The sequence below is a fragment of the Oryx dammah genome, unplaced genomic scaffold, assembly GCF_014754425.2.
Source record: "Oryx dammah isolate SB20612 unplaced genomic scaffold, SCBI_Odam_1.1 HiC_scaffold_1, whole genome shotgun sequence".
Classification (NCBI taxonomy): domain Eukaryota; kingdom Metazoa; phylum Chordata; class Mammalia; order Artiodactyla; family Bovidae; genus Oryx; species Oryx dammah.
In genome coordinates, this window is record NW_024070185.1 from 67,613,509 (window position 1) to 67,638,771 (window position 25,263).

General features: G+C 49.2%; 1 protein-coding gene across 1 annotated transcript in view; it reads right to left on the reverse strand.

The window, feature by feature from the left end:
- Positions 1–25,263, reverse strand: part of GFRA2 (GDNF family receptor alpha 2) — a 103,845-nt gene that overhangs the window by 56,189 nt on the left and 22,393 nt on the right. Inside the window, exon 4 of the mRNA XM_040242335.1 lies at positions 8,300–8,654. Within this exon, the coding sequence (XP_040098269.1) occupies positions 8,300–8,654 (355 nt within the window). The remainder of the gene's footprint in view (positions 1–8,299; positions 8,655–25,263) is intronic.

The following is a 25,263-nucleotide window of genomic DNA, read 5'->3' on the forward strand; positions in this document are numbered from 1 at the left end:
GCAGGAGACCCAGGTTCAGTCCTGGATCGGGAAGTTCCCCTGGAGAAGGGAATGGCTACCCACTCCAGTATTCTTGCCCGGAGAATCCCATAGACAGAGGAGCCTGGCAGGTTACAGTCCACGGGGTTACAAAGAGTTGGACATGAATGAACAACTAACACACACACACACATACCAGGTGCTACAAACTGAATGTTTGTGTCCCCCCAAAATTGATCTGTTGAACCCTAATTCCCCACGTGATGGTGTTTGGAGGTGGAGTCTTTGAAAAGCAATCAGATCATGAGGGTAGAGCACGATGACGGGACTAGCAGCCTTATGAAAAGAGGAAGAAACACCCAGTCCCTCTCGGCAAGCACCAGCCACGGAAGAGCACATGAGAACTCTACTCCGAAGAGGACCCTCACCAAGACCCCAACTGTGCTGACAACCTCGCCCTGGATTCCAGCCTCCAGAACTGCGAGAAAGAAGTATCTGTTGGGTCAATGCTCTGGTCCATAGTATTTTGTTATAGCAGCCCCAGTGGATAGAGACAGTAGCAAAGAAAAAGCCCACATCACTGGGTGGAAGCAGAAATATCAAGAAGCCCAGTGAAGGAAGCAGCATCTGGGTAGCTGAGAGCATGCCCTCCCTCATCCACAACAGCCAATCATAGGTGACACCTCTAGTGTGAACAAACCTGACTGACTTGTACTCTGATTCTTTCTGCATAAGCAGCATCCCCTCACAGTGGGTCATTCCTCCTGCCAATCACTCAGGGATGAGTGGGTTCTCACTCAGAACTCCACCGGTGGTAGCTTCAGCTAGACAAGGGGTGTACCTCATCTCTCTGGGGTGTGAGCTTTAGGGAGCCCAGGTGTACAGGTGCTGTCTGTCCAGTCATTCCGACCTCCCTGTAGTGGCCAGAGCAAGAAGTCATGGAAACCCTATCTTGCAAACTAAATATCTAGGCTGCAGCTTCTCTCTGTGTTTGTTTTCCCAGAGCCTTTAGCAATGTTTCACATTCCAGCCTTGTGTCAATTTGCCACAGGAAATTCCAAGAGGAATACTCTGGGCACTCTTGGCCCAAAGATCAAGGGTGAGCAGGACCCCTAATGAGGCCAGTAGCAGAAGCCAGCATGGGATCCCCAAGGAGAAGATGGGTCTCACAGTCTCTGGCTGGACAAAGGATCCCAAGCCCCTCCCCAGCCACTGCAATCTTGCTGGTTGAGTCTTCTTCAGGAGGATGGTGACTTCTTTATCCCATGGCACTCCTGGGCACAGCTCTGCTCCAAGGCCAGACGGACCTCTGAACAAGGTTCATCTGTCTGTGGCTCATCGGCCCCCAAGAAACAGCTCCTCTCCGGGCCACCAGGGTAACCCAGGCATGGCTTGGTAGGGAGCAGAGAAGAACTGGGATTTCAAGAGAACCTGAGTGGAAATGCTACCATCTAGTTCACTGCGTGGCTCTATTCCCGTTGCAGAGGCAGTCAATCACGTGTGTCCTGTCATTGGAGTGTCAAGGGCCTCTACCTACTTCATTAACTCTCCAATCCCAACATGAAGCCTGGCCCAGAGTGGATGATCAACAAACAGTTGTCAAATGAATAAAGGAGGGACTTCCCTGTTGGTCCAGTGGTTAGGAATCGACCACCCAGTGCACAGTACACGTGTTCCATCCCTGGTCAGGGAACTAAGATCCCACATGCCATGGGGCAACTGAGTCTGTGCGCCACAACTACTGAAGCCCACACGCCTAGGGCCTGCACTCCACAACAAGAGGAGCCACCCCAGTGAGAAGCCTGCCCACCACAGTGAAGAGTAGGCCCCGTTCACTGCAGTTAGAGTTGACATGCAGCAGAGAAGAGCCAGCTCAGCCAAACATAAATAAATAAATTTTAAAAAATGAATAAAGGAATGACCCCAGGACCCCCATTCCTCCTGCTACTGGTGAACCAGTGGTCCCAGGAATGACTAGCTGGGTTCTAGCAGATCTGCCCCATCCATGATTCTGCCCCTTCCATGTCAGTGGCAGGCATCACTAATCAATCACAGCTCCCTTTGCTAAATTCATAATCCTCTAGGCAGCCAATCCAAGTTGGCCATCTGGAGATGGAAGAGGTTCTTAATTTGGGAGAGGTGAAGGAATCCTTTAAGAATCTAATGAAAGCAACAAGTTTCTCTCCAGAAAATACACATAAACCTTTACATATGATTTTAAGATATTCAAGATCCTCTCCTTTTAAAGAAGGAAAGGCTTGGAAGCCCCCCAGCCACCTATGAAAATAACCATTTTGAGCTAACCTGCTGAAAACATCAGCCACCAGATTCTGTAGAGTCCAAAAGGAGCTCAGGGACAGCCTCAGAGAGCCAAGAATCAAACCCAGACCTGTCCATCCACACTGCTTACAGATACCAGACACACTTCAAGCTAGGCAAGGGGGCAAGGGTCTTGCTGAAGAGGCACCTCCCCACTCCTTGCAGACAGCTGATACAGGGGACCCCAAACCCTCTGCCTTCCCAGCAACCCTCTCGGACAAGGACAATGTCCACTACATAAAGGAGCTCAGCTAGGATAGCCCCAGGCTGAAAACTATTTATACACGTCCTCACACCCAGAGGTTAAATTACAGCTGGAGATGTGGCACAGGGCCAGCCCTGAGTTATTTATATCCATATCCTCTTGGCAGACCAAGAAGAACGGGGCATTCTAGGGGGCCTCTCCAAGCAAGACCTATAGGCACACAGTTTATAAGACAACACGATCACAGTCATCCTCCCCATAGCCCCACAACCGCACCCTACACACACACACACACACACACACACACAGTCTGAACCATCCTTGCAATGACTGTAAACTGAAAAAGTAGAAACCAAAGTTTATGTTCTAAAAAGGAAGTAGGTCATGGCCCACTGAAGGGCTGGGGTGAGAGAAATTAGCCAAATTCCGTGGAATCATTTCAGGAGATTCTCCAAGCTTTCCAGACTCCACATCAGAAGGCTTTGAAAAGAAAACCCTCTCCTGGTCCTAAGTCCACAGCACTCAATGCCCATGAGACATGAACCAGATGAAGGCAGAAGGCAGGATTCCTGGGGTGAAACTTCAAGATGAGTTGGACCCGTGGCTCAAGCAGGAAGCTCCCACTCTCGGAGGCTCCCTCCCTCTGACCCCAAGCTGATCCTGGTCCAAGGAGCAGGGGGAGGATTCAGAAATGCTTCCAACACCCTGGGGCCCCAGCAGGAAAATACCCTTGTTTAACCAAAGCTTCTTCAAACCCTTCTGTTTAGTTCTTAGTGACATTCATAAGACAGCACAGCAGAGTCTGTTAAATATCACACGGGATACACGAGGCCTGCTGCTGGGGGCAGTGCACAGCACACCAATGGACTTACTTTAATGTCGTGCCAGGTAAAGGGAGTCTTGTAGAGCTGCCCCCCATAGAAGTCCTGGGCCAAGATTCACTCAAAGAGAAGCCTGGGCAGAGCTGAGCCAAGTCCCAGAGCTGATGCGTGAAGGGGGGCCAACAGGTCCAGTGAAGTGCAAACTGGGCACTAGAGCCCTAGAGTGTGGGGCATGTTCTAGGAGATGCCTGCCACGGCCGCATTCCCAAAGAGTCAGCCCAGAGAGGCTCTCCCACAAACCCCATCAAGGCTGGTTCCATCCATTAAAGTATCCAGGAAAGAAAGACTTGAGAGTCCCCAGTTCTTGCTCCAAACACACTGGCACTGGGCTCTCCCTCTTTCACAGTCAAGATGTCCACCTGTGGTGCCCACCAGGTGGGCAGAAACCTGGAGGTCACCAAGGCCAGGAGGGAAGGGAGGGCACAGTGGAGAAGTGCCTGGTCTCCAGAGGTCCCTCCCCAGGCACTCCTCACTCCCCAGGCCATCACAGACCACAGAGGCAGGGTCCAGGTGTCAGTAAGCCAAGCCTGCAAGAGCATGGAAAGAAGTCAGCGCCTCTCCTTCAAACCCGTCCTTCTACCCCATCTACCTTAATGAGGCATCTCTGGTCATTTCCTCTTGTACCAAGAGCTCACCTCTCTGGAAATATGACTTCAAGTGGAAGCACAGGGGGAAAAGGCAGACAGGAAAGCAGTGTGATGGACTTAGACCCAAAGACTAGGAAGTGTCCTGGGAGAATGGGGAGCATCCTTGTTTGATCCGTGAAGAAGCCCAGGGCATAGGCAATGAAACAGTCATCCAGGACTCCTCAGGAGACCAGGGGTAGGGCAAGCACAGAAGGTAGGTTTCCCGGCTGCAGGGTCATCATGGCAACCTTGTCCACCCACCTCCCACACTGAGTCACAGGCAGAGCTCCCCAAGGATACATGGCCACACTGTAATGGATCCCCAGATCCTGCCAGACTCACCCTAAACACAGGTTCTGCCTTCATCTCTCATCCTCCCACTTGCAGGTACGTGCTTAGTCGCTCAGTTGTGTCCAACTCTTTACAACCCCATGAACTGTAGCCCACCAGGTTCCTCCATCCATGGGACTCTCCAGGCAAGAATACTGGAGTGGGTTGCCATTCTGTTCTCCAGGGGCTCTTCCCAACCCAGGGAAGAACCTTCATCTCCTGTGTCTCCTGCATTGCAGGTGGATTCTTTACCCGCTGAGCCACTGGAGTCCCACTTGCAGGACCACACTTTAAATCTGCCTGGGGATGGGAGCTGGGTGGGACCAGAGTTGTGGAAGATGCATTAGAAGAACACCCTGGTTCTAGACGGGAAGTATTAGAACATCCTGGTTCTAGCCACATCTGGGAGTACCTGGAACTTCCTATGCGGGACCCAACTCGGTAATCCAGACACAGCACGTTCGCTGGGACTCCTGTAGTTGCCGTTGTCTACGTTTACAGCAGGATGCATGGCACTCATAGCCTTGGCTCAGTGCTTCTCAGAAATGGTCAGCCCTAGGTCCTGGGACAACTCATTCTTGATCCTCCATGTAGTCTTGTTTAAACACCCTGCTCCAGGCTCTCCCATCTCCTTAGGAGCTATGTGTATTGTCCTCCCTCGTTCAGTCACTCAGTCGTGTCCGAACTCTTTGCGATCCCATGGACTATAGCACGCCGGGCTTCCCTGTCCTTCACTATCTCCCAGCGTTTGCTCAAACTCATCTCCATTAAATCAATGTTGTCGTCCAATCATCTCATCCTCTGCTGCCCTCTTCTCCTTTTGCCTTCAATCTTTCCCAATATCAGGGTCTTTTCCTCCCTTAAAACACCACTAGTAAGAGGGGTTGCCAGTGTTCCCAAGCTTGCTCTGCTCAGGACCCCAGAGATACGTCCACCTGAGGCTTGATGCCATGCCCACTGCCCACAGCCCTGGTGCACCTGGCCTTAGTCCCAGTGCCCCAGCTTTTGGTCACTGATCCTGGACTTAGGCTTGGCCTCTAGCCCCTCCAGTCCCTCATCCATCCTGTCACCCCACATACACTGTGTGTCATACAGCCTGACAAGGTCAGTGTAGCATTTAGGAGAAGGAGAATCACGTCTCCACTCAATAATCAGGAGGTTCCTCCCCTCAGAGTTTGGGAGTGATGTCCCCATCAAGTCTTGACTTTCTCTCAGCTCTCAGGAAGCTGAGAGACTCACCAGCCTGGTGACTCAGCTGGGACTCACCCAGGTGAGGACTCACCCAGCCCAGGACCACCCCCACCCTAGAGCACACATGTGCTGCCTTGGTGCCCAACTTCCTTTTCTGGGCCTGAGTGTTCTACTTCTAATCATCCTCTTGTTGTGTTCATAGATTCATTTTGAAAGTGAAAGTCACTCAGTCCTGTCCAACTCTTTATGACCCCATGGACTATATTTAGTCCATGGAATTCTCCAGGCCAGAATACTGGAGTGGGTAGCCTGTCCTTTCTCCAGGGGATCTTCCCAGCCCAGGAATTGAACTGGGGTCTCCTGAATTGCAGGCAGATTCTTTACCAACTGAGCTATCAGGGAAGCCCACTCCTATCGTTTTTGTAGGCAATAAGGTATGTTTCTTCAAGTAAGCAAAAGAGAAAAGCCCACCTTCTTCAGGCTTTTCCAGCCCCACAGGGATCAGTCCTTCTCCAAACTTCAGCTTATTTTCCAAACCAAGGCAGTGCTTCCCCTTCAGCCATGCAGGCCAGGAGCTCCCTTCCCTCTGCAGCCCTGTTCTCCCAGGTCCCCGAAATAACCCCAATCCCATTCCTCCACTCCAGCTTCTTCATTGAGCTCCAGGACCATAGATTCAGATGCCCCCAAGACATCATGGGGATGGCAATAGTCCACACTGCACATTCAACATGCCCGTCGAATGGCTCCATTGCCCCATAATTATCAAACGAGGAAACATGGTGGCCACCACTCACGTATTCATTCAACTGATGTTCACAGAGTGCTTGCAGTGAGCCAGGCTGTATGTGCAGGACGAAGTGTGGAGTAAAGTAAAAGTGAAAATGAAAGTCATTCAGTCGTGTCCGACTCTTTGCGACTCCATGGACTGTGGCCCACCAGCTTCCTCTGTCCATGGAATTCTCCAGGCAAGAATACTGGAGTGGGTAGCCTTTCCCTTCTCCAGGGGATCTTCCCAACCCAGGGATCGAATCCAGGTCTCCCACATTGCAGGTGTATTCTTTACCATCTGAGCCATCCCAAGTGTGGAGTAAACAAAACAAAATGGCACTGCCTCCAGGGAACTTTCCACCAGTCCCCAGGCCTGTCATACACTGATACACTACTAATACTGATATGCTCATACACTTGCACACGGATACTGATACGTGGATACTCAGCTGACACACTTCTCTCCATGCCCACAGCCCCTCTCTTAGTCCAGACCAGGGTGCTACTTTGGAGGAAAACACTGGAGATAGGATCCAGCTCTGAAACAGGGGAGCTGTGCGACCTTGGGCAAGTTACTTCCTCTATTTGATCATTTGGCAGATAAGAATGATAACAGCACCTTCCTCACAGCCTTGTTGCAAGAACTAATGAGATAAACCGTATAAAAAACTGCTGTCTGGGATGCAGTAAGTAGGCTCTGCTTATCTGCACGATCGCAGCTGCTATCTTCCCAGCAGCAACACCTCTGACCTCTCCTCCCCAGGACCCAGCTCCACGTGCACCCACCACCGACAGGGACCCGTAACCCCAGGCTCTCTCCTATCCTCCAGCCTTCACATATGCTTTTCCCACATAAAGTAACACAAGATATAATCTGAAAAAGATGTTTCATCCATACGTCCATTTAACAGCTGCCCTCCACAAGAAGTGGACTCATTGTGTGTTCCTTGTATTTGCATGCCAGACTCACTCCCTGGCTTTCTCATTCTCATGTTCCAAGGTTCAGTTCAAGGTCCTGTCCTCTGTATCCCCAGGCTGAGGCAAGGTCCTCCGCCTACACACCTGCCTCCGGGAGCCCACAGCTCTTAGCCCCCGGCATTGGGATCCCTGCTCGCCTCCTCTGTCTCCCTCTGGATTGGATGCTACTCAAAGAGCACTGTGTTCACCTCTGCTTGCCTATGCTTTAGAACCGCTCACTGGATGCCACAGAGGTTCGATAAATATGTTAATAACACACAGGAGGAAAAGGAGAATTATGGACACACATTTCAACTCGCTTTAACAAAACAAACCTTCCAAATAATTAGATACTCATTAAGCAATTACTTTTGCCAAACTCTGTGCTAAGCTTTAACACACATGTCATCTAATCTTCATAATAATGCTGTGATGTGGGTGTTTTATTCCCATTTCACAAGTAAAGGAATGGAGACTCAGGACATTTGAAAAACAGGCTCCAAGTCACACAGCTAGTGAGTGGAAAAGTCAGGACTCAGACCCAGGACCATCAGATGCTCCACACTCTATCCAACATTTGCTGAGCTCAGCTCTCAGTGTGAAGGAGCTGCCTCTGGGATGTGCAAGAGCCCTTCCCTGATGGTCAGAGGACCTCACTGGGATAATGGGATAGTGGCTGGGGCTTCCTTAAAGGAGGAAAGGTGGACTTAAAGTCACTGAAGGTCCTCTCTTACTCCAGGTTCTAGGGCCTCTGATTTTAAATTAGGAGCTCCCACAGGGGTTCATCTTGGTTACCCCACAGTGCTTAGCATGAAGCTGGGCACACAGCACAATAAATCTGTACTGAATAAAGGAATGCACAGATGAATGGATGGATGGATGGATGCATGGATGGATGGATGGATGGATGGATGACAATACATTTCGCACATATCCCAGTCACTCTCTTTGTTCGGCTCACGATGGTAGCCCAGCAGACACCGGCACACAGAGCGGGCAGAGCGCCCCCTCGCGGCTCCCCGCGGAGCTGCAGCAGCCCCTACCTGCACAGGTGGTCTGTCCGGCACAGGCTGCGGAGCTCCAGGCAGTTGGGCTTCTCTTTGTCCTCGTAGGAGCAGCTGGGCAGGATGGTCTGGCGGCGGCGCTCGGCGCACGCCTGGTCCTGACAGGAGCAGAAGAGCATGCGGTAGGTGTACTCGCTGGGTACGCGGTCAAAGAACTGGCGCAGGGCCTTGTGGCACTTGCGGCGGTTGCAGCGCTCCGTGGGCGAGATCTCACGGTTGCAGATGGAGATGTAGGAGGAGCGCAGCTTCTTGCAGTTGTCGTTCAGGTTGCAGGCCTTGGCGGCATCCAGGCAGTGGTTGCTCTTGGTGCTGACCGCCGGGTCTGCCCCTGTCCCTGGAGGGAAGGAAGGGGGCAGTCAGCCCACGGTGGGGACAGCCCCCAGAGTCACTGTGCTCTCTGCCTTGGCTTCCTCATCTGTTAGATGGAGATTATTTAGCAGCCCTCCTGGCCTAAGGCTGTGATTAAGATCAAGTGAGTTAACATGCGCGTCCACAGAGCAAGCTGTACGTATGGTGTGCTTTTAGGATGACAACTGTTAATCCGAAACCTTATTTAAAATTTATTTCAATAACAGTATGAAGCTTCCTTATGTATGGCAAAACCAATACAGAATTGTAAAGTAAAATAAAAATAAATAAATAAATAAATAAATAGATTTAATTTTTTTAAAAGGTTAAAAAAAAAAAAAAACTAAAAATAGAGCTACCGTATGATCCAGCAATCCTATTCCTGGGCATATAACCAGAAAAGATTATATCTAATTCAAAAAGATATATGCACCCCAATGTTCAAAGCAGCACTATTTACAATAACCAAGTGTCCACAGGCAGAATGAATGGATAAATAAGATGTGGTGTATACATACAATGGAATACTATTCAGTCATAAAAAAGAAAGAAATTATGCCATTTGCAGCAACATGATGGACCTAGAGATTATCATACTAAATGATGTAAGGCAGACAGAGAAAGACAAATATTATATGATATCACTTATATGTGGCATCTAAAAAATAATACAAATGAATCTATATACAAGACAGAACGGACTCACAGAAGACAAATTTATGGTTACCAGAGGGGAAAGGGGAGAGGGAGATAAATTAGGAGTATAGGATTAACAGATACAAACTACTGCACTTCAAACAGATAAGCAACAAGGATTTACTGTATAGCACAAGGAACTATATTCAACACTTCATAAGAACCTATAGTGGAAAATAATTGGAAAAGTTATATGTATATAACTGAATCACTTTGCTGTACACCTGAAACTAACACAATATTGTGAATCAACTATACTTTAATTTAAAAAAAAAATCTTATCACAAGACGAAAAAGCAAGCAACTGGGTATTCATGGCTCCGTTCACAAAAGTGGGAAACAGGGAAACAAAGGGACTGGCTCAAGAGCACATAACAGGGTGGCAGCTGATGCAAGACGGGCCCCTGGGCACCCAACAGCCACATACATGAACAGGGCTTCCGATCAGGGGCACTGCCAGCCCTTAGGAAGTTCCCACTCTGGGATCTCAGTAGCCAGGGTACAAACAGAACTACTATCACCATCCTCATCCTCACCACTGTCACCACTGAAACTGTCCCCACACATTGCAAAAGGCCCCATGGTGTGGGGGTGCCACTGTGCCCAGTTTGTGCCGAGAGCACTGAAAGCAAGTGCTGAACTGAGAGCTCGGCAGTGTGAGGAGAAGGCTGAAGGCCAGCCTAGGACTCCAGCAGGGCTGAGCCCTCATCATGCAAAGTCCGGATGTGCTGAATGCTGGGACCTTGGCGTTAGAACCATGGCTTTGAGCTTGGTGCCCTGTCTGCAGAGCAAAACATCTTGGGCACAAAGCTGTAATCCCAGAAACTGTCAGGTTCCTTCAGTGGTGTCCACTCCACCCCCCAAGTCTCAGTTGTTCTGAGGGGAACACACAGCAGAGGGACCCACCACCAACAACAACAGAGTGTCTCTTGTCCATCCTGATGACAGAGCAGAGAAGCAGGAGTTCAGTCTGCACGCGCCCCTCACCCTCCATGACATGCTAGTGAGAGCTGAATGGAATCTTCAAGCACACTAGCACCAAACCTGAGCAGGAGCCCAGATCCAGCCAGCACCGCGGTACACCACAGACAGCCACCGGCTCAGGATGAAAAGCCATAGCTTTTCATTCATTCCTCATCCACCCAACAAATGCTTTTCAGTATTTCTGTCTGCTCTATGCCCCGCCCCCACAAGGGTAGGAAGGACTACGGGGACGCCACGCCCACCCTCCCACGGCACTTCCAGCCCGGGTCCTAGTGTTCTGATCACTTGATCATTAAAGATCTATCAAGTCCCACCTCTGCACAGCCCTCTCCCTGCGAGGTGTTGGGCTGGACATGAAAGTGTGAGATGAGGATCCTCTCAAAGACCTCACAAATCTAGCTGGGAAACCAACAGAGTAGTTAAGACTGGACATTCTGAAACTGAGGTGTCTGCATTGATCCCTGGTCCTATACTTATCACTGGGGGCCTTGAGCACGTGACCAGGCCTTCCTTTACTCGGTCTCCTCGTCTGGAAAACAGTACCTACCTCACTGCGCTGCTGTGAGTATGATCAGCTCATTTCTCTCTCTCTTGTGATAATTTTGCCCTGTTACTACATCTTCTCCATCAGCTAATACACTGAACATCTTTAAGGGAAAAAAAGAAATTGTGACCACATACCCCCTACTAAAGGGGTTTCCCTGGTGGCTCAGTTGGTAAAGAATCTGCCTGCAATGCAGGAGATCCGGGTTTGATCCCTGGGTCAGGAAAATCCCATGGAGAAGGGAATGGCAACCCACTCCAGTATTCTGGCCAGGAGAATTCCATGGACTATCCACAGGATCATGAAGAGTTGAACACAACTTTCACTTCACTTCACTTCACCTATCTTTCTCCTCCTCTTTAAACAAAACCCCTCAAAAAAGTCATCTGTACCAGTGGTCACCCTCTCCCCTCCCGTCCTCTCCTAGACCCACTGCAGCCTGGGGTTTCCCTTCTCACTTGGCAGTGATCAGAGACCCTAGGGTTTCCTCCCGCTCTGCTCGCCGGCACACTGGACACAGCTGGTGGCTCCTCCAGCCCCCTTTCCTCACAGCCTTCGTGCTGCCTCAGTGAGCTCTCCTTCCAGGCCTGCTTTGCTGCTTCCACCTTCTCCACCAGGGCTCAGGCCCCTCTTCTCTATATGCACCCACTCCCCTGGGCCTTCCACTCACGCTCAGCCCTAAACACCATCAGTACGCTGTCAACTCCCAAATTTATACCTCCAGCCAGGTCAGAGACCTCCACTCTGAATCCCAGACTCAAGATGTCCAACTGCCTGCCCATCAGCTCCACCTGGAAGGCTGACACCCGCATCTCAAGCCACTCTCCACATGCTCCTCCAGGGGCGTCCCCACCCCCAGTCTTCCTCAACCCTCCAAAAAACAAGCCCAGGCTTCCACTAGCTCAGGCCAAAAATCTTTGCCCTTCCTAAACTCCTCTCTCATCCATATCAGAAAGACCTGGTAGATTACACCCAGTCACCCTCACCACCACCACCTTGGTCCTGACCATTGTCACTGCGTACTGGTAAGGGCCTCCCTTCCAGTCTCAGAAGTCTTCTCTCATCACAGTTGGAGCAAACCTTCTAGAACCTAAGGCAGAGATAATGCTCCCGGGCCCCAGAGCGTCCAGCGGCATCCCCATCTCATTCACAGGCCTCTCCATCCATGCTGTCCAGTATGGTGGGCACTCCTGAACATGGTCACTGAACAGGAAATGAAGCTAGCCCGAAACGAGATGTGCACACCAGATTGTGAAATCATAATAAGAAAAAATAATAAAGCATTTCATTTCAAATCACATTTTCCTTGATTATATGTTGAAACAATAATATTTGGGATATAGTGTGTTAAATAAAAATATCATTAATTTCACTTGCTTCTTTTTAAGTTTTTAATGCAGCTGGGAGAAATTTCAGGATTGGTGGGGGAGGGATAAATTGGGAGACTGGGACTGCCTTATACACACTACTATATGTAACCATATATAAAATAGATAACTAATAAGGACCTACTGTGTAGCACAGGGAACTCTGCTCAGTACTCTGTTATGGTTTTTATGGAAAAGAATCTAAAAAGGAGTGGATACATGTATGTATATAATTCATTCACTTTGCTGAACTCTTGAAACCAACAACCTTACAAGTTGTTAACTATACTATACGCCAACAAAAATTTTTTAAAGAAAGAAATTTGAATGGCACATGTGACTCACACATAGTTCTGTCTGCCATATATGACCTCACTTCACACTCACTTCCCCTGCACTTACTCCCTTCCAACCATACTCGCCTCCTTGCTCCTCCTAGGTCGTGCCACTCATGACCTGACCTCAGAGCCTTTACACTTGCTGCTTTCTGCCTAGAATGCTCACCCCCACCCCTATGACCACACAGTTCCTTTCCTCACTCCTTTCAGGTCTCTGCTCAAATGTTACCTTATCTGTGAGTCCTCCCTGACCATCCTGCACATAATAACAAGTCCCTCCCTTCACCCTCTACTCTGATCTGTTCCGCAGAGCACTCATCACCATCTGCCACAGTATATACTTATTTAATCATTTGTATTTTTCAACTAAATACAAGCTCCATGAAAGCAGGGGATGTGTCCATTACACTCACTGGTGTATCCATGGTTGCCAGTGTCTGGTACATAGTGAAGGCTGAATCTGTGTGTGGTGGGTGAAAGAATATGCATTTAGAACAGTATCTATAGATCATAATGCTCTTCCCTCATTATGATGGCTCAGTTGGTAAAGAAGCTGCCTGCAATGCAGGAGACCCAGGTTTGATCCTTGGGTAGGGAAGATCCCCTAGAGAAGGGAATGGCAACTTACTCCAGTATTCTTGCCTGGAGAATTCCATGGACAAAGGAGCCATGGGGTCACACAGAGTCGGACATGATTGAGTGACTAACTCTTTCTTTCCTTTCACTCGTTCATAATAAATGTTCAAAACACGTTGGCTAATAATATTAAGGAAGCCAAAAGTGACACAGGACCAGGATATCAGTCAGTATAGGACCACATCCAAATATCAATGTGCAGGGACTTCCCTGGAAGCCAGTGGCCAAGACTTCACCTTCCAATGCAGAGGGTGCAGGTTTGATCCCCGGTCCCGGAGCCAAGATCCCACATGCCTCATAGCCGAAACTTATTGGTCCGCATCAAAAAATCTTTTTTAAAAAAGCATCAAAACACCAATATAGTATACTAACACATATATATGGAATTTAGAAAGATGGTAATGATAACCCTCTATGCGAGACAGCAAAAGAGACACAGATGTATGGAACGGACTTTTAGACTCTGTGGGAGAGGGAGAGGGTGGGATGATTTGGGAGAATGGCATTGAAACATGTATACTACCAGGTAAGAAACGAATCGCCAGTCTATGTTTGATACAGGATACAGGATGCTTGGGGCTGGTGCACGGGGATGATCCAGAGAGATGATATGGGGTGGGAGGTGGGAGGGGGGTTCAGGATTGGGAACTCATGTACACCCGTGGCTGATTCATGTCAATGTATGGCAAAACCAATACAGTATTGTAAAGCAAAATAAAGTAAAAATAAAAAATTTTTTTAAAAAAGCATCAATGTGGGCCCCAGCCCAGTACTGCTCAAAAGTGAAAGCCAGGGGGCAATCTTCAAAGACAGACCTCACTCCCAACACCCTGCCTAACCAACAGCAGCCTGATGAAGGCAGGAAAAAAAAAAAAGTGCCTGTCCTCTTCTTGTAAAAGTAAAAGGGGAATTAGGGCAGAGAGGGAATCAAGGTTCATTTTCCTACACATTCAATTACCAAATCTTTTTTTAATTTATTTATTTTTTAATTGAAGGATAATTGCTTTACAGTATTGTGTTGGTTTCTGCCATACTTCAATATGAATCAGCCACAGATATATCTATGTCCTCTCCCTCTCGAACCTCCCTTCCAACTCCCACCCCATCCCACCCCTCTAGGTTGCAATTAACAAATCTTCATTGAGGGCCCACCAAGTGCCAGACACCTCCCCAGACCCATGGCTGGGGTCAAGGTCAAGGTGATGCTCATGTGTCAGGGAGTTCATGGTGCTACCTGTAGGAGCCAAGAGAAAATCATCCTGCCCAGACCAGAAGGTCCCAGAAACAGGGATCGCTCTACTGCAACCTACAGGATAAGGCAGAGGAAGCGGAAAGAGTGGAAAGGGGGTCCCAGGCAGAGGGAACAAACAGCAAGATCAGAGGCTGGCAAGAATCTACAGCAATGCAGCATGTCTGGAGATGGAGTCTGGAAGAGGGACCACCAGAGATGATGCTGGGGAGCCAGGCAAGGATTTTCAGCCATGGAATTGGGGTGGTGGGGGCTGGGGGGACATGTGCCCTTCCAAGCAGTTCCATGAGCAGCTGCCAAGCCACTCTGCCCGGGCCAGGCAAGGACCCAAGGATGTCTGTCTACACAAAGCCTGTTCCGGGGGCACCGCCTCCATGGGAGGGCCCTCTGGGGACCAGCCAGGTGCTCTTTCTCCTCCAGTGCACCGGTCAGGATGCTGGCTGGTGGAAGCGAACAGCCGCGCAGCCCGGGGCCTGAGGTGAAGGAAAAGGAGGATGTGAGGTCCCCAGAGGGAGTGGGACAACCACCACGAATGAACAGCAGCTAAATCAGGCCCTTGGCCGCCTTCAGGTTCCTGAGTGCACCCTCCCGCTCCCCTCAGCAAGTTCCCGAGCAAATGCAATGTAATTATAGCCTCGCGGCTTCCACTTGGCACGTGAAGAGTGAAAGCTTTTGCTAAGGGGGTGGGAAATGTAAACCCCTGGGCCAAAACTTGGTAAATTTCCTAGAAACACACACACACACACACAAAGGTGGCGATAGTAACAACAATCACCTAGTTACCAGGAAGATGCCTCTTCTGATCCTCCTGGAGGGGAGACAGAGGCCAGTGGGTGGATGACCGGGCCCCGCTCCACCCTGGAGAGAGGCCCCGGGGCTGGGCTGCTCTGATTCACCTGGTAAGTGAGGAACGAACTGCCCAGGCAGACAGGCCTGGCAAGGCCTCTCCCCAGCCCATGCGCTGCCCCTGCGTCTGCACTAAGGCACCTCTCCCTAGGGTTCTCCTGAAGGCAGGAGGAGAAGGGGATGACACAGGATGAGATGATTTGATGGCATCATCAACTCAATGGATATGAGTTTGCACAAACTCTGGGCGATGGTGAAGGACAGGGAAGCCTGGTGTGCTACAGTCCATGGGTCACCAAGAGTCAGACACGACTGAGCAACTGAACAACAACAAAACTCGGGAGTCCTAAAAGTTATGCTATCCTTTTCAAGAGTCCCCACTGAGGGACTTCCTAGTGGTCCAGTGGTTAAGAATCTGCCTGCCCATGCAGGGGACCTAGGTTTGAACCCTGGTCTGGGAAGATTTCACAAGCCGTGGGGGTAACTAAGCCTGTGTGCCACAACTACGGAGCCCACACGCCACAAACACTGAAGTCTGAGTGCTCTGGAGCCCACGGGCTGCACTACTGAGTGCTGCACCTACTAAAGCTTACACACCCTAGAGCCCGTGCTCCCACCAACAAGAGTAGTCACCGCAGTGAGAAGCCCACAGCACCCAAGAAGACTCAGAAAGCCAAAAATAAATAAATAAATAAATAATAAATATTTTTTAAAAAAAAACCTCTCCACTGGGGGCGAAGGATGAGATGCTGGATTGCAATTACTAGCTTCCCCCAGCCCAGTGTGGGGCTGTGGCTCCTGAACCAAAGTATCCAAACAGCAGGGAGGGAGGTCCCTGCTACCCCACCCCTACCCTGCCCCATCCCTGCACAGACCACACAAGACCTGCCAGCGATTCAGGAGCAGGAAATTCCTCCCAGGCCTGCGCTAGCCCAATGGGCCAAGGAGTAAATAGTAACAGCTGCTCCTGGGAAAGGGAGGTGGGATTTAACCACGCCTGGCACTTCCCAAAACACAGCTCCAGTCCCTGGGGACACAATCTGGCTTCCCCCTGAGGGCGGGGCAAGGAGGGGCCCCACTGTGGAGGGGCAGCTTCACTCTAGCCAAGCCTCACCCACCTACCCCTTTCCCTCCTGGGACTCTGCCCTGAGCCAATGATGATCTGTCTTCAAACCTTCAAAAATATATCCTTGAATATTTGCTTTTACAGAACTAGGTTTACCAAACCAGTCACCAGGTCCCACCTATATGGTTTTGGCCATGTTACCAGCGGGCTTCCCTGGCGGCTCAGATGGTACTAAGGAACCCGTGTGCCAAGGCAGGAGACTTGGATTCAATCCCTGGGTCAGGAAGATCCCTGGAGAAGGAAACGGCAACCCATTCCAGTATTCTTGCCTAGAGAATTCCATGGACAGGGGAGCCTGATGGGCTACAGTCCATGGAGTCACAAAGAGTCGGGCAAGACTTAACAAATGAACAACATCACCAGTACGCTTGCACTAATATTTTTTTAATCTCTTAGTTCTTAAACAAAATGAAATATTCACTTTTTAAGTTTTTGAATGCCTACCTAGATTTGTCCTGCATGATAACCTTTATGTTAATTCTGAATTTTTTCAAGACCTCTTAAACGCACAGCTATTGAAATTAAAATATTTATCCCTATGCCCATCTCTCATTCCAGCAACAATATGCCTGCCCGTGGAGGGAAGTAACTGATTCAAAGTTCTCAAACTCTGGTGCATTAGTAACTCACTTAATCTGCCTGTTACTTACAGAGGCTCAGCCAGTCCCACGCCAGACCCTTGCAGTGGAGCGATCTGTGGCTGGCACCCAGAGAGCTGGATTTCACAACTGTGCGTGATGCTGAGGATGCCTCCCAAAGGTGGAGAACCAGAGAGTAACTGGAGAAGCAGAGCTGCCCTTGGCCTGGTCCCCAAGCACACACACACCCCACAGCCCACCCACAGTCGACCAAACCCATCCTCAACAGAGGAAGCTTATGGGCTTCTGTTGTTACCAGGGCATGTCCCCAGTGGCTCCACCCTCACCCCAACCAAAAAGCTCATGAAGGTAAACCTTCCAATCACAAATAGGCCTTTCCCTGAGGAAGCAAAAAGAAGATGCTCCTCTTTCCACAAGGCTTCAAAGCAACAGGAGCCATGGTTTTCAGCTCTCCCTTCTGGCCTTCCAGGAAACAGCCACGCTTGTCCCTTGCCCCTAATCCTGCTTCTGGCTGCCACGTCCACCCTCCAGCCGACCCTGGGCCTGTGGGCCATGCTCTGCAGCTCAGCCCCTAAAGTGGGAGTCAGAAACCTGGGCCCTAATTCCATCTCTGCCTCTCCTAAGTGTAGGAAGCCCCCAATGAAGCCTGACCCTCTCTGGGTTACATTTCCTGACCTGGAAAATGACAGGTTTTGAACTATCTGGTTTCCTGTGTTTTGTGACTCTCCTGTCTACTCCCATCCCCCCTGCACAGACCTGTGCAGGACTCTGAGGTCTGGAGGGAATGAGGAAGCTCCCCTGTCCCACCCTGTCTCTACAAACTGGCTGGGAGGAATCCAGCTTGCCCTGTGCAAACGCAACAGCATGTATTCACACCACAACACACACACACACAAGGTCTCACAATTGCACCTGCCTCCTCCACACACAGCACCAAATCCCAGTGGGTCAAGCAGCTGTCAGCCAACAGCTATTTCCATGTGCTGACAACACACCTTAGAAATCCAGCTGTGAGTTGAGAGAGAGAGTCCATGCTCTCCAGGGGCTTTTATTCTAGTGAGAGGAAGACTGGTAATAATCACATGAACAAATAAATAAGGCAACTTAAAGTGCTATAAGTGCTACGGAGAAAATCAGGAAGTAGAATTCAGAAGAGAATGAGGGAAGAGGGAAGGGCTGTGCCAGGAGGTGACATCCAAGCTGGGAAAGAATGATGGGCAGGAATGAAACATGCAAAACAATCCCAAGTCAGAGAATCCCAAGCAAAAGGGAAGAGCGAGTGCAAAGGTCCTGAGGCAGACTGAGCTCAGTGTGTTTACAGGCAAAAGGAAGGGGAAGTGGCCAGAGTTTTGTAAATGAAACAAATGTAAGAGAGAGAAGAAGCCAGAGGAGCAGTCAGCAGAGTGCACACATGACTTGCAGGGCAGCATAAGAACTTCAGCTTTTACTCTAACATGCAAAGAGCTTAAGAGTATTTTAAGGATGGGAGTCACCCAACCTCAAGTACTTTGCCTGACATATGGAAGACAGAGTTCCCATGAAGGGGTGAGGGTTAAAGAGGAGGCCAGTTCCAGGCTATTGTAGTAGCCAGTGAAAGACTGTGGCAGCTTAAAAAGAGTGATGACTGCAAAGATGTCCAAAAAATGAGCCCAATCTGCAAATAACTTAGAGATAAAGCCAACAGGATGGGCTGGATGCTGAAAGGGAAGGAGGAGAGAAATCAAGGAACACGCTTAGGTTTTGACCTGAGCCCCAGGTGGATGGTGGAATCATTTTGTGAAACGGGAAAGACTTGGAGGAAAGAAAAAGGGGCAGAACAAAATGTTTTCAACTGATGTCTGAGATGCCTATGCGATGTCCACGTGGTGAGGTTGAAAGGCAGGAGGATCATGGAGGCTGGAGTTCAGGAGAGAGATCTGAGCCAGCGATAAAAGTGACCATGACTGAAGGCTATTTAAAGCCATAAACTACACGAGGATGAAAATAAAGAAGAGGACAGGCGTGGTCAGGACAGAGCTCCAGGAGCCGTCGTTTAGTAGAGACGGGACCGTGAGGCGGAGCGGACCAGGAGCTGATGGACAATCAGGAGATGCTGGTGTCATGGAAACCAAGACAAGAGTTTCAAAGAGGAGGTCAGTCAACTGAGTCCAGATAATAAGGTGTGCGAGGGGGGCAGAGAGGCACTCAACAATGAGATGCAGACTTCACAAACTCTCAACAGGGCTGGATGGAAGGCAGGAAGGGCGAGGAGGGAAGAGGAAGGGGTAAGGAGAAGAATTTCTAAGCGAGGAACCCACCTTCCCTGCAGGTGGCAGTCACCCTGACCATCAGCGCCACGCTTCTTGCCCTGTGGGGCCACCCTGCCCAGTTCTCCCTCAAGACTCATTAACTTTTACAACAGTCAAGTCCTGAGCATCCACTACACGCAGAACACCACTAGAGAAGTAACTGGTAAAACTCCTCTCTTCCTAGAGCTTACATTCCAGCGTGAACAAGAGATTATAATCAAGTAACAAATGGAAATTTTCCCCTCGGCCTGAGGCTGACTCTGCGGGCTTCACAAACATCCCTGCCCATCCTGCTTGGGGCTGCACTGGTGGATAAAGATCAGGGACTCCCAGCTGTGTTTGGGGAGCTGGAGGATCCAGTGGGCCACTGACTAGCAGAGCAAGTGTGCACAGGTAATACAGCCTCTTTCCGCCTCTTCTTGCTCATGTGCAAAATGAGGATATAACCCCCACCTTGTCTACACACAGAACTGCACTAAAGACTACAGCGGGATAAAGCGAAAGTGAAGGGCTGAGTCGTGTCCGACTCTGCAACCTCATGGACTGTAGCCTACCATACTCCTCCGTCCATGGGATTTTCCAGGCAAGAGTACTGGCTGCTGCTGCTGCAAAGTCGCTTCAGTCGTGTCCAACTCTGTGCGACCCCATAGACGGCAGCCCACCAGGCTCCCCCGTTCCTGGGATTCTCCAGGCAAGAACACTGGAGTGGGTTGCTATTTCCTTCTCCAGAGGATCTTCCCAACCCAGAGATCAAAGCTGGGTATCTCACATTGTAGGCAGACACTTTACCGTCTGAGCCACCAGGGAAGTCATCCCATAGCTCACTAGGTAAAGAATCTGCCTGCAATGCAGGAGACCCTGGTTCGATTCCTGGGTTGAGAAGACTGGAGAAGGGAAAAGCTACCCACTCCAGTATTCTGGCCTAGAATATTCCATGGACTGTGTAGTCCATGGAGTCACAAAGAGTCAGACACGACTTTCACTCACAGCATCCTAGGGAACGATAACAACGGGATAAAGCAGATGCAAATACCACCAGCAGTTTCCAGCCCACAGCACATGTGCAATAAATGCTTGTTTAAGAATGTGGTCCCTGCTGTCGGAGGGAATGTAAATTGGTGCAGCCACTGTGGAAAACAGTATGGAGGTTTCTCAAAAACCTAAAAACAGAACTACCAAATGACCCAGCAACTCCACTCCTTGGTATACATTTGAAAAGAGCAAAAACACTAATTCGAAGAGATACATGCACCCCAGTGTTCACTGCAGTACCATTTACAATTGCCAAGATACGGAAGCAGCCTAAGCAGCCATAAGAATGGTGTGGGGTGTGTGTGTGTGTATATATGTGTATTCCGCTGTGTGTTAGTCGCTCAGCTGTGTCCCACTCTTTGTGACCCCGTGGACTATAACCCACCGGATTCCTAGGCCCATGGGATTCTCCAGGCAAGAATACTGGAGTGGGTAGCCATTCTTTTCTCCAGGGGATCTTCCCAACCCAGGGATAAAACCCAGGTCTGCATTGTATATATATATATATATACATATGAATTGAATTGAAGTCGCTCAGTCGTGTCCGACTCTTTGCGACCCCATAGACTGTAGCCTATCAGGCTCCTCCGTCCATGGGATTTTCCAGGCAAGAGTGCTGGAGTGGATTGCCACTTCCTTCTCCAGGGGATCTTCCAGACCCAGGAATCAAACCCAGGTCTCCCGCACTGCAGGCAGACCCTTTATTGTCTGAGCCACCAGGGAAGCCCATATATACGTATATACGTATATATTGTGAATGTATGTATTTGTATATATTGGAGAAGGAAATGGGAACCCAATGCAGTATTCTTGCCTGGAAAACCCATATACAAGGGAGCCTGGCAGACTACAGTCCATGGGGTGGCAAAGAGTCAGACACAACTGAGTACACAAGCATGTGTGTGTGTGTGTGTGTGTGTGTGTGTGTGATGAAATAGTACTCAGTCATAAAAAAGAATGAAATTTTGCCATTTGTCGCAACATGGATGAGCTCAGAGGGCATTCTGTCAAGTGAAATAAGTCAGACAAAGATAAATACTGTATGATGTCACATACGTGCAATCTAAAAAATACAAGTTAGTGAATATAACAAAAAGGAAGCAGACTCAGATATAGAGAACAAATTAGTGGTTACCAGTGGTGGCACGGGGAGGGGCTACACAGGGTTGGGGCTGCTAAGTTGCTGCTAAGTCACTTCAGTCGTATCCGACTCTGTGCGACCCCATAGACGGCAGCCCACCAGGCTCCCCGGTCCCTAGGATTCTCCAGGCAAGAACACTGGAGTGGGTTGCCATTTCCTTCTCCTACACAGGGTTGGGGAGTTGGTAAAAACTGTTGGGTAGCAGACAGACTCAAGGATGTATTGAACAACATGGGGAATATAGCCAATATTGTGCAGTAACTATAAACGGAAAGTAACCTTTAAAAAAATAAATAAAAACTGTATAAAAATTTTTTAAAAAAAAATTTTGTGGACTATTTTTAGTCTTTATAGAACTTTGTTACGCTAATGCTTCTGCTCTATGGTTTTTAGCTCCAAGGCATGTGGGATCTTAGCTCCCCAGCCAGGGCTTGAACTTTTACCCCCTGCATTGAAAAGCAAAGTCTTAACCACTGGACTGCCAAGAAATTCCCTCCAAATTTTTTTTAAAGAATATTTTTTCTAGAAAGACCTTCCCCTCCATCCCTCTGTTTTCACATGGCCCTGCTAAAAGTGGCCTGTCCCATGTGCCTCTCTCCAGCCTCACACATCACACACAAAAAGCCAAAAGGGCCCCTGGTCTCCCCATTCGTGAGCAAGAGAAGGGTTTCAGAGCTCCCTCCGCTTATCTGAGAAGCCTAAGAGAGCAGGACCTCGGCGATCTTTCTCACCCCTGGCCCCCACACCACCGGAATCGGTAGCCTGGAGCCCCACATCACCCAGCACGAAGCGGCATGAAAAGACAACTCAGCTCCCCAGGAGATGACCAGTCAATCCCAGCACACACTCCTGCCAGTGCTTGGCTGTCATTCAAGGCCCAGAGACCCAGTGGGACCCCAGGCTTCATCCCCCACAGCTCTGGTGCCCACCCTCCTCAAACAGGCCCCAGCAGTCGTAGTCTAGGCTCCCTATCACACTCGAATTTCTCTTGAAACTTCACCCTCACCTTCAGCCCCTCATAGCACGCGGCCACCCCAGGACTCTCCCAGGCACCTGCATTTTTGGAAATAGGCCAATCCACCAAAAGTCAAGTTGATGAATGACAAATTCATGGCAAATCAATTCTAAAAAAAAATCAACTGCTTTTGAATATCATTTTATATTTTGACAAATTGTAACTGCTGTCAGAATTCTTTCTGTAAATGGCATATCAGTCTTGATTGTATGTTTCTAATAATTAAAAATTAAAACTTCATTAGAGTATTTCACATTTGAAGGGACTTTTTAGCCACTTTTGAATGCTCATTGTCCTTTTAAATATAGTCTTGGTGCAATTTTTTTAATATTTAGGATTTTTACCATTCTCATACCTTTTCCCACAATGGCCTATCAATTTTAATTCTGTGTATCACAGTTAAAAGCCAAAACTGAGCCATTCCATATTGGTGTGGTTCATCTTAATTCTTTGTCAGTTTCTTTTATTTCTGGTGAATGAAAATAGGATTAGAAGCACCAATCATAAGCTAGATTTTTAAAACTGATTATGAAATATACCTTTCTTGCTCTAAGAAGTCAACATCAACTCCCAATGCTTAGACTCCTGAAAAGCTGAATATATCTTAAAAAACAACAGTGAAGACCATTTGCAAAAAAAAAAAAAATCTTCAGAAGCCATGAAAATCATTCAAATGTGCATTTCTAAAAGCTTTAAAAATAATGAAAAGGACTTCCCTGGTGGTCCAGTGGTAAGACTCTGAGCTTCCAATGCAAGAGGCACATGTTCAATCCCTGGTTGGGGAACTAAGATCCCATATGCCAAATGGCGTGGCCAAAAAATAAATTTAAGGCTGGGGGGAAGTAAAATAATAATAATGAAAAGAAACAAGTTTCGGCAGATCCATAAACTGATAAAATCAGTGATGTGGTCATTTGGCATACTGGTTTTGAAAGAAGTGACCATTGGGCAGCTTATAGACAGCTGACCACTGGGCCCAGAGGTGGTGGGGGAGTCCTGCTTTCTCCTCAGGGCCATTTTTGGGCCATTTCTCCTCCTATGGGACTCCTGATACCAGTCCACCCCCCTACTCCTCCTTGGCACTGTTATCTGTGGACCCGATCATTCCCTGCTGCCCCCTCTCATGAATAACCTGACACCCAGCTCACTGTCCTCCCTTCTGCTCAGTCCCTGCTACCCTGCCCAGCAGCTGCCCCTCCACACTCAGCCTCCCTGCCTGACTCAGCTCCCCTTTCATCACTGGCCCTGGTTTCAGCCTCCTCTGCCTGGAGAGCTCCTGCCTCCCTCCCTGTCTACACTCTCCCTAAGCGACCTCATGATCCCATGGCTGTTAGTACCATCTATATGCTAACAATTCGCAATCTATATATCAACTCTGACCTCTCCCAGAACTCTGGGCTTACATCCAACTGCCTACTTGGCATTTCCATGTGGAGGTCTAACTAGCATCTCAATGTCCATGTGGCTGAAAGAGAACCCTGGATCTCTGCTCCCCGCCCCAACCTGCTCCTTCCATCACCTTCTCCATTCTAGTAAACAGTGGTACCAGTGTTGTTCAAGCCTAAATTATCAGATCCCAGTTGATCCCAGCTCCGTGCATCTTTTCCTCTTTTGCTGTCATAGCACATAAGCCACTGCAACAGCTCACAGGCTCTCCCTGCCCCCTGATCCACTCTCCCATGGCACAAGAAGAACCTTTTCAAAAACATAAATCATACTGTGCCACTCTGGTATTTGAAATCCTCAAAGGTTTCTCATTACTCTTAAAAGGAAATCTTAACTCCTTAACTTGCCTGCAGCATCTCAGGGAGTTGGCACCTGCCCAACTCTGTGCCCACCTCCCAAATCATCACTGTTCCAGCCCACCTTCCAGAAGTCTCACCCTCCACCACATGGGTCCCCACCTGTGGGGCTTTACCTGCTGTTCCTTCTGCCCCTCCCAGAATTTCCCACAGCAGCATCCTTCCCAGGAATCATACTTGGGCACTTCCAATCCAGAGTAGCCAAAAGACACCTTAGCTCCTCATTCTATTTTAATCTTTACTCAGCATTCATCACTATCTCACTTATTTTTGAGAATTTGCTTGTTGGCTTGTTTGGTTTTTCTTGGTCTCAAGCTAATCGAATGTAAGCTCCGTGAGAGCAACAGACTCCACTGGGTCAAGGCACGGCATGCAAGGGGTGCTCCGTGAGAGGTGGGCTCACACACGCCTCTGCAGTATGGGCACCAAGCGTCCAGAGCCCAGCCACACAACCTCCTGACTCGGAAGCCGCGAAACTCGCAGTAAGTTTCAGTCTGTCCATTTTTGTTGATCAGGAGAATGGCCTTCCATCCTCTAACATCCCCCAGTATTCACCTCTGACCCCCATTCGCAAGGCTTCCCTAAGAGGTCAGAAAGGGCCTGAGGGCAATGTCTGTTCCCCAAGGGAAGGACCACCATCACCCACATTCCCACTCAAGTCTCTCCATCCCTGCCTCCCTCCCCTCCTCCCCTTGCCACATGCAGAAGGGGGCCACTGCGAAAACTCGTAGACACACATCACCCAACATACACACCACCACACACACACACACACACACACACCCCCCACACACAGACCACCCCACCAACACCACACACACACACCCCACACACAACCCCACACGCATATATCACTCTATGTACATACACACCACCCCATGCACCACCCCCCACACACCCCACTCCACACATACACACCACCCCACACACAC